At 45.2% G+C, this 10,045-nt stretch overlaps 1 protein-coding gene across 1 annotated transcript; it reads right to left on the bottom strand.

Annotated features, from left to right (window-relative positions):
* Positions 1–4,871: 4,871 nt before the first annotated feature.
* On the bottom strand, positions 4,872–9,709 carry irx1a (iroquois homeobox 1a). The gene is made up of 4 exons (XM_084357114.1): positions 9,161–9,709; positions 6,675–7,776; positions 6,343–6,418; positions 4,872–5,396 (listed from the first exon to the last, which is right to left on the bottom strand). The coding sequence occupies exons 1-4, from the start codon at positions 9,401–9,403 to the stop codon at positions 5,321–5,323; spliced, it is 1,497 nt and encodes a 498-aa protein (XP_084213240.1). The 5' UTR covers positions 9,404–9,709; the 3' UTR covers positions 4,872–5,320.
* Between the last annotated feature and the right edge of the window lie 336 nt (positions 9,710–10,045).

The raw sequence follows: 10,045 nt of genomic DNA, 5'->3' as shown, positions 1-10,045 counted from the left end.
CACACACACACACACACACACACACACTGTGATACCTGTGCGTAAGGCTGGCTTGGAATGTAAACATCAGCACGCCTTTCCTTCTCTTATTGCTCTAATTTTTTGGAGGCAATAAAAACAATAATTTCCAAACAGATCTGCTGTCAGGAGCAGGTCATCTGTTGCATATCTCATGCTATACAAGTATGCATTTCATTTCGCCGGTGCAGCACATAATAATGTCACTGAACTGAACGGGCAGCACATCAGGGCTGAGGAGGAAGCAGTGCTCAGCTGGCACTGGGAGGCAAACTCGCTGCTAACGAAGAGCGTCGAAGGGAATAAAACTTTTCCATCAAAATCGTGTTCGGGGAGGGGATTCACTTCAAAGAGAGCTCAACAACAGTGCTGTCTGTCTAATTTACTTTTCTTTTTTCTTTTTTTTTTTTCAAGCACATGCCAAATGTAAAAACCCCAATTTTGAGGAGTGTCTAATTACAGGGAGAGAATGAATGACTATAAATACCCCCATCATTACTAGTCCCTCCTGAAGAACATGATCCATACTGAAGGATAATTAAGGCAAAATATTTCTGATCCTCCAACAGACTGTACCAGGAATGTGTGTGTTCACCGTGCATGTGTGTGTAGAGAGTGTGTGTGTGTGTGTGAGGGAGGGAGAGGAGGGGGATCACTCTCATTCCCCCCCCCCACTAAATATAGTTCTGTTCGGCTATGTGCGGATACTTCAGGAGAACTCAAGACAGACCAGCCTTTAATTGGTTTGCGGAGTCATTAATGGAACAGAAGCACGAGTGTGCGTCTGTGTGTGTGTGTGTGTGTCTGTGCGTGTGCGTGTGTGAACGAGAGTGCTCGTGTGTGTATATTGGACCCTGTCAGTGCCCTTTAAACAACAACAGACACATGGAAGCAACTTTGATCAACAAACATGTAGCAAACAAGAAGATAATAATGAAGCTCCATGTTCAGCCGAGGTCTCTCAAAATAGAGCATTTCAACTAGGATACATCAGATTTGAGGATAATATTTCTAGATTAGGGCCAGCTAATTAGTGCCCCAATATTTGGCACGCCGCTTCTGACTGAGATCCAAATAAGCATATTGTCCTCATCCAGAGAGAGAGCCTTTTCTTTTTCTGTCTTTCTTTCTTTCTTTCTTTCTTTCTTTCTTTCTTTCCCTCAGAGTCAGAAAGAATGCTCAAGTGAGACCGAGGAGGGAGAAACTTTACTCGCCCGCTCTCCCTGCCTTCGCTTTTGTTATCTCTCTCCTCTGCCTTTTTCTCTGCCCGATCAAAAAACACAAGAATGTCGCTTTGAGTGGCCAAATGAAAGAGGGAACCAGGCAAACATGAGCGAGGCAGCGTGTTTATTTTCGAGGATATCTATGAGCCAGGCCAGGTTTTTTCTGTGTGTGTGTGTGTGTGTGTGTGTGTGTGTGTGTGTGTCGGCAGGGGTCTTGCATGGGTTTGTGTTGAGTTGTTGCGAGTTGCTGCTTGAGTCAGTCAGCCAGCCAGTTGTCAGGCGAGTACCAGCTCCTTGTTGCTATTTGTGTTTTGAGTGTAGCCGTGCCGAGAGCCTCCCTCCCTCCCTCCCTCCGTGCCCCCCTCTTTTTTTTTTTTTTTTATTTCTTTTTTTTTTATTCCAACCTCTTCCTGTGTCTTACAGCAGCCTCTCGCTCCTGGAATGAAAAAAAGCCTGTGACCAAGGCATCCGTCCCCCTTTCACTGCCATTGTGTCGCTTGGAACAAGTAGTCAGCTGAACACGGTGCAGAGGGGCTCGTCGGCGGCCTCCACTGACTTGTTGTTGCTTCTTCTTCTTCCTCTTCTTCTTCTTCTTCTTCTTCTTCTTGTGTGTTTCCCCTCCTCCTCAGCTGGGGCCACGCAGGGCCGAGGGCCCGGGGACGGCTTTTGTGTGGCCGTCCGAGCAGCCCTGCGCTCATGAAGCTAGATAAATGGATTAGAAGGGGCGCAGATATGGGCGGGCATCTTCAGGAGGAAGACAACGGAGATGTTTGGAGGAGGAGGAGGAGGGGGGAGAGGAGGAAGAGGCGAAGACGTTTGTGTTGTTGGGACTACAAGGGGGTCGAGTCTGCTGTAAGAATGGTCTGCTACTGCCAAAAAAAAAAAAAAAAAAAAGACAAGACAGTGATAAACTTTCCTCCCCATGCAGTCACCTCACATTTACGCACACACACACACTGTCACCACGCACGGCTCGCCCACTGAAATGAATGGATTGCCACAGTGTGACACGTCTCAGTTGCAGGGGGAGACGGTCCTTGTTCGCCAACAAAGGGCTGTGGTATTATGGGAGGTGGTGGTGGGGGGGGCAGCCTGCCACAGAATGCCAAATTGTTTTAGGGTCAACAACTTATTGTCTTTGCATGAGCCACGATTTACATATCTGCCGGGCAGGCTGCAGTCAGGGCTGCAGCCTTTTAAAGGTTGCTGGGAATAGTGTGGATGAGTTTCTTTTCTTTCTTTCTTTCTTTCTTTCTTTCTTGCTATTATTAATTCAAATGATCTCATCATACAGCCATCATTACCACCATATAAGCATTTTTTTTAAAAAGCAGATAATATTCTGTATTTACCTCTCCACTCCCAGCTCCATATTTACATTTAATTCATTTATCCATCTCCCCTTTTTCTTTCTTTCTTTCTTTCTTTCTCTAATTTCATGCTCTGTATTTTCCCTCCTTCCTCCCCTGCATCGTGGCCTCGTGGCACGCCGGGCAGAAGGGAAGAAATGGCTGCAAGTGACAGCCTAATTATCAGCCCCACAACCGCTCATTACCCATTAGACAATCCACTGTACATCCACTCGCTAAATGAATAATTTTGTATATATTACGGGAACACAATATTATGGCCCGCAGCTAACGCCTTTGCGCTAACCTCACGCTGTTTCGGTACAAAAGGAATAAATGGGACACCGAGAGGTTATTTAATTTTAGCCCCCCAAAAGCCAGCTCATGAGAGGATGTCATGTGCAAATGGAGTGCGGGGAGGGGGGAGGAAGGAGGGAGGGAGGGAGGAGGGAGGGGAATATGAAATTTACACACCTGCCTTTTTTATTACAATCATTATTGCCGGAGCACGTGTTGTAAATGAAAGTGACAGGAGTCAGCTCGGGCTTCACGTGTTAATATTACAATCACTTCAACATCTGATGACACTTTCATATTTTTACACCAGTTGAGTTGAAACACAACCCTTCTCCTCCGGTGTGTGTTTGCGGTGCGAGTGCAGTTGTGTTAACGCGTTAATGCAGGTCTGAAGGCGGAATGACTGACCTCCGCTCCGGTCGACAAAACCTTCAGTGACCTTTGTTAATTTTTCCTCCACTGCGTGACTGTTTAGCGAGTGGCCGCTTAAGTGACACAGATTTATGCGCATGGAGGCCCCCCCCCCCCCTCTGACACACTGATATGGTCCAGTCAACTTTACCAAGCACTGAAAATAAAAATACATTTCCTCTTTATCTCACTTTGCTGTAATGTTTGTGACTTGTGCAATTATTTTTAACGACTTCAGTTAGAGGACATGCAGAGTTTGTAGGATGTAACAACCCTGCAGCTACTAACAGGAAGTGATTTGTCGCATTTTACAGTTTTGGACATGAGAGATGATTTTGGCCCCAAACGAAAAATAACCATATTTTTTCTTATAATATTTCAACGTCACCATAAATAAAAAGCTTTTCTATTTTTCTGTGTTTGTATTCCTCCACACTGTGTGATATAACACAGGGAAAGTGCACCGGGTTTAAATCAAACTGCAAACTGTACCGCGCTGTGTGTGATAATACAGTTATAGCACGGCTATATTCGTGTGATTTATGGCTCTTCGGAGGGTGGGAGCCCGTGTAAAAAGCTCCAGCAGTATGTGACTCGCCTATAGAGGTCGCTGTGATATTGCAAAACAGATGTGCACAAGTCACTCCAACAGGTTTAGGGCCACTCAGATATTTCACCCTCTGGAACAGCTCACTTCGCAGCTCACTGTCGTTTACAATAAGGGACATTTTCTGAGGCTTTCTTAAAAAGTCACGTGTGTAAGCAGACATAAAAGCTGTAAAGCTGCAGTTAATAATCACATTTTGCAGAAAATCGTTTTGCAAAAATGTTATTTTACTTTTCCTCTAATATTCCTGAATATTACAGGCTCCTGCAAATCAGAAGAGAATGAGAAAAATACGACAGTCCCATCACCTCCCATCACAGCTCATTATTGCACTCTTCCCTTATTATGTTCAAACCCCATTAGGCCGCTGTGGTAAATCAATATTTGCTTTTGGTCACCGACCGAGCAGCTAAAGAAGCTGCTTTTATAGGCTAATGATCATTATCAGCCTCGAAACAGACAGGACCCCAAAACACTGACCCTGCTCCACAGGGCCGACAATGTCAGCCTCCTCCTCCTCCTCCTCCTCCTCCTCCCTCCTGCACACCCCCCTCTCCAAAAAAGCCCGAAAATATTAATAATTTATCTTCGAATCGACTTCTCTCTCTGACAGATTAGATTTTAACCATTTGATTTTGTTTGGACTGGGCGTTCCCATATTATTACTTAATGACCTTCCCAGCTGCTCCTGTCCATTTTCTGTCACCAGCAACCATCTGGACACTTATTAGCACCTCAATGCATCCACGCTGCTTTCCTCCCAAACTTGAATAAAATTAAGCCTGGTTGCACACTGCCAATATATATTCACCCCCCCTCCCACTTCCATTCCCACCTTTCTTCAAACCGGTAGTAGGCCAGCCCTTTTTTTTCAAAATAATTGTTAGTCATAATAATCACAGTAATGATGATAATAATCATTATCATAGAAGGAAAAAAATAAATAAATAAAGGCTGTGATAGTCGTGGGTTTTCTCTATAATTTCATTTAGTTTATTAGGCAAAATATACGATCTGGACAAATTCCTTCAACGCTTCCTATTTACAAATTTAAATCACTTGGTATTTACATTAAAGAAAAGGACACCAAAAAACACAAGATAGAGACAAAAAATAATAATAATAATTATAATAAAGTAAAAAGCCTACCAAAATGTCCCAGCCTGCCTGGGCAAAGTGGAGAGAGAGTAACATTATAGGCGCGATTATAGGCTACACAACAATAGAGGAAGTAATCCATCCATCCACAGGATATTACCAAATTACGCCATTTGTTCTGTACCGACTGAATGCTACGCTGCATTATTATTTCTCATTGTCCTTTTTAGGGAGTGTAAAGTCTTTTTTTTTTCTTCTATTTTTTCCTTTTCTTTCTTTTTTTTTTTCAAGCACGAAAAAAAAAAAAAATGTCTTGATCAAGCCGAGGAGAGAGCAGTGAGGACCCGTTGCGTGGCGTCTTGTGGACTCCTGGCGCTGGAAGGCAGAGAGGATCTGGATGAAGAAGAATAATACAGGAGAGGTAGATAAATACCCCCGCCGTGTTTGGACAGCGGGCTTCAATATGCATCTCAAGTGACTGAACAGTTTGGGTTTGAAACAGACTGCAGGCCCCCTCTACAAACCCCTCACTTTACTTATGTGTTATAATAATAATAATAATAATAATAATAATAATAATAATAATGGGAAATCATCATAATAATTATTTTACAATACAAAAATATTTTATCGTGTTCATGTCACCATTATCAACATCCATAATTTAAAACATGTTTGTTTGTTTTTGTTTGTTTTTTTTCCTGCACAGCTCTCAATACAAAAGTCATATAAGAAAAAGGGGCTATTTTGTAATACTTGAAACAGCAGTAAACTTTGTTTTCTCCCCCCTCTCTCGGTAAGAGCGCTCCCCTGGGCTCCGGGTCTCCCAGGGGTCTTTAGGGAAAGCACACAGCCCAGACAGAGCCCGTTTTACTCGGTGACTTGATAAGTAGCCACACTCTCCCCAGAGGGGAGGAATTAAAGGGGGTGTGGGATGGGAGTCAGGACCCCTGTCACCCGCAAAACAAACTGTGTTTTATTTATCTTTGTTTATTTTATTTTGCAGTGCTGTGATTGTCGTTTCATGTAGGACGAATAAAATAAAAACAGACATAAACTTGAAGGTTTATATCTTGGAATTTATTAAACACTTAGCCTGAGGTCTGCATCACATTTAATGGTATTTATCTGTTGAATAATTACAGCTGTTAAAATGTAATCAATCGTAGTTATTTTAATTACTTCTACAGCTGTGGGAAAAAAAAAGTCTGACTCGGTTCATATTTTAATTAATGCAATAATCACCACATTCTACATTGATAATTTAATACAAGGCTGGGGCTGGAGAGTTTGGTTTTTTTTGTTCCCAACATTTAAGAGAAATCACAACTTGTCTCACCTGTCATGGATGGGTCGAAAGGAAGACTTCAGGGTCTGTGTTGGAGGTGAATCGGACCTGACACCGTTTTCATGGTCTAAAAAAAAAAAAATGAAAATAAGAAAAATAAATAAATACACTCATGATTATGAAATTATGGGCCTGCATTATTTTGTTGTAAATAAACACCAACGCGTCTAACTAGAAGTGTGTTGTGTATACACTGGATTTAAAGTGTGTTTAAGTCACACTGCTTTGTTATTACAATTACAGGCTGTGTAAAAGAAAAGAAACGTTCACGAGCTGCTCCGTCAGTGCCCGGTGTAAAATGTGACACCCACGCGCTCTCCTACCTATGTGTTTGGGGCTGTGCGTCTCTGCCGGGGCCTTGCTGTCGTTGCTGAGCGCTGCTGCAGCCGCTACCGGCGACACCACCACTGACGTCGGCTGCTGCTGCTGCTGCTGCTGCTGGGCCGTGGGCAAGTGGTGGTTGTGGTGGTGGTGATGGTGCTGGTTTACTCCCAGAAACGACCTCACGTTCAGCAGGGAGTTCTGGCCCAGGAAAGCCCCGTTCGTCCAGTTGTGGAACTTTCCAATCTGGCATGTGTACAGTCCGTGGCTGGGGAGGAAGGCCGGGTGGGTCTGCAGCTGGTGGTGGGGCGCTGATGAGTGAGTGGTGGCCGCCGGGGCGCAGGGGGACGTGGGTTTCTGAGATGAGCTATCGGGACTAGTGGCGGTCTCTGCTAAAGACCAGATTTTAGGCTTATTGTTAGACGGGAGAGGAAAGCTCCCGGGTCTATCCGGGGACAAAACTCTGGTGTTGTTGTTGTTGCCGTCCGAGCCCTCTTTACTCCCTGGGTGAACTGAAATTGTGCTCTTAGATTTGTCAAAGGCCTCATGGGCCTGCAGGGCGAAGGCCCGTCTTCTCTCCAAGCTGTCCAGCTCTCCCCCCGCACCGACGCCGCCCCTGTGGTCCCTGCTCCCCTCCGTTGATTTATCGTCATCGTCCTCGTTGCTTTGATCCCCGTCGTTGTCGTCGATTTTGTCTATATCTATGCTCTCCAAATCAATCTCCTCCTCGTCTTCGTTTTTCTCCGCCTCGTCCCCGCTGCCGAACAAGTTGCCGTCCTCCTCGTCCTTGCTCCTGCTTCCCCAGGTCACCTTGTTCTCCTTCTTGAGCCTCCTCCTGGCGTTGGCGAACCATGTGGAGACCTGCGTCAGCGTCATTTTGGTGATGATGGCCAGCATGATCTTCTCCCCCTTGGTCGGATACGGGTTCTTCCGGTGCTCATTGAGCCAGGCTTTCAGGGTGCTGGTGCTCTCCCGGGTGGCGTTCTTGGGCCTGGCCGGGTCCCCGTACTGAAACTGGCCGTATGGGTAGAAGGCCGGGGACGTGTGCGCTGCGAAGCTGGCAGGATGGACACCAGGACTGTCCTTCAGCTCATACTGGGATCCCTTGAAAATAAAAGATAATGTTTTACAGTGTTTCACACATTAAATATGCATAATTAGTTTGATTGTAAAATACAGACAGATTGTTGTTGCAGGGAGCTGAAACACACTTTGGTCACTGTGTATATCTGCAACTCAAACAAGTGAAAACGGCCTCTATAAAAAACAGAAATCCATGAGTTGCACCTGACTCTGTCCACAAATAAGCTTCTCAACTTGCAAAATAGCACATGCTCCGGGGCCTGCGGCACCTGCGCCCGCACAGCTCCTCACTCAAAGACCTTTTATTAGCAAAGCATATTTCATACATGACTGTCCAAGAACGGAACAAATGAAGTCAACGGGACGAGAGGAAGTTTTGTTACATCATTGTGAGGCGCACAGATGGCGTGCAAATTGCCAGCCTTCACGTGTACCTGCCAAACTTCCCTCCACACTCTTCAAGTATGTCAAAGCAGTTCTGGAGGCCTAAGTGAAGTTTTCCCAGCGTGCCACACTTCGACTTTTGTTGCCGAATTTAACCCCCCGCCTCGCTTATATGTGCTTTGGACGCAACACTTAAATATATCGATCAGTTCAAGCAACGCTTGGATTTTTTTTTGGAGGACAGCTCTTATTTTGAAGCCTCAGCCCACCGCCTGCGGGCCTGACGCACGTATCCTCCAACACATTAACACACCGCGAGCTGATTATTATCACCTGGTGTATTTTAGGCCAATAAATATCTGACAATTCTTCATCTAGACACAGTAAAAAAAAAAAAAAAAGAAAAAGAAAGAAAGAATCCACGTGGCATTCATCCATGACAGAAGGATATACCGCAGCCAAATCAAAGCATGCACGATTAAAACTCGCTGCATATTTATAGACTGGGCTTTTTGTTCAGTGGTGGAGGTTATTTCTAACGATCTGATCATAAAAATCTGGCCGAGGAGAAACTTTTTTCTTTGCATGGTGCCTGCTGACGCGCAGGGTTGTTTTTCCTTCCGTGAAATGTATTTAAAATCGATCATCCCAAAAATGTGACATAATAACCGTGCGGTTTGGCGTGAATTACATGTTTTGTTTACATGTTTTCTTTCATGTGAAAATAAATCATTTCCAGTCAGATTTTTTTTTTTTTTGTTTGTAGCCGCCTGTCAAACTTTTCACATTTGTAACTCAGCCAAACGAGGCCCTGCAGTGTGCAAAAACGAGCAATTACGCACAAATATTTAGCGATAGATATTTTAAAAAATCCGACATACAAGAGTGCGTTTACATTTCTTGATTCTCTTTGCTGAGGCTACACAGCCTGTCTTGGTTATATTTCTCCCCCCAAGACATGGAGCAGACACAGTCGTCAGCGCACCGCCGACACAAAACAAAAAGCCACATTTATTCTTACCATTTGCGAGAAAAGAGCCAAGTCCGCGCTGGTGTAAGGTAAGAAAGCGCTGTAGTTGTGTGCGTACGGGTTGGCGTACATGCCCAACACCGACGTGACAGCCGCTGCGGTGGCGGACGGACTCCCTCCGATTTCGGTGCTCCCTCCCCGGGACGAAGGCGTAAGCACTCCCGGTCTGTCGCTCCCGTACACCGCCTGGGAGGCACTTAAGTACTGCGGGTAGCCTAGCTGGGGGAAAGACATCTCCACCGCCGGATCGTCGCACAGTTGTGTTCGTCCGACAAACTGTGCGTTACAACAACAAAAAAAAAAAAAAAAGAAAAGAAAAAAAAAGTGTACAGCGAGAGGTAAAAAGAAAAAAAGGAAGGAGCCCGGAGGAGTGGAGGGAAAGTGTTCAAGCCAAAGTCACAGCTACTACAGACACACAGTGGTGTGCAGTCAAAACAAGCCCGCTCTTAAATCTCGGCTTCCTCTCTTTTCTCGCGCAAAGTCCGCTGGATGTGATCTGATCAACAATTGCGCTCCGACTGACGCGCCTGGCCCTGAGGTCTCCAGGCTGATCTCTCAGATACAATTTGAAGTTGATGCTTTGATTGGCATCCCCTACTTGAGCCTGCAAGCTCCTCCTCGTTTGGAGCAATGTGGATAATGTGAATATAGAGTGAGCACATTGGCTGGGGCCTCTCTCTCTCCCTCCCTCCCTCTCTCTCTCTCTCTCTCTCTCCCTCTCCCTCTCTCTCCCTCGCTCTCCCTCCGTGTTTGGACTTATTGTATGTTAAATGTTCAAGCATTAGAGTCCATTCACCGAAGGCTTTGATTGTTGTATGACAACCTGTCTACACGATTTTACAGCTGTCCGACACAGGGGGAAGTAAACCCGTCAGA

Source organism: Pagrus pagrus (assembly GCF_965226575.1).
Source record: "Pagrus pagrus genome assembly, chromosome: 7".
NCBI lineage: Eukaryota > Metazoa > Chordata > Actinopteri > Spariformes > Sparidae > Pagrus > Pagrus pagrus.
This window is presented reverse-complemented; position numbering and strand designations above follow the sequence as displayed.

Coding starts and splice junctions, on each gene's coding strand:
- irx1a (XM_084357114.1), bottom strand. CDS start 9,403: ATGTCTTTCCCCCAGCTAGGCTACCCGCAGTACTTAAGTGCCTCCCAG. Junction 7,777..9,160: donor TGGCTCTTTTCTCGCAAATG/GTAAGAATAAAT, acceptor TTTATTTTCAAG/GGATCCCAGTATGAGCTGAA. Junction 5,397..6,342: donor TTTCGACCCATCCATGACAG/GTGAGACAAGTT, acceptor TTCTTCATCCAG/ATCCTCTCTGCCTTCCAGCG.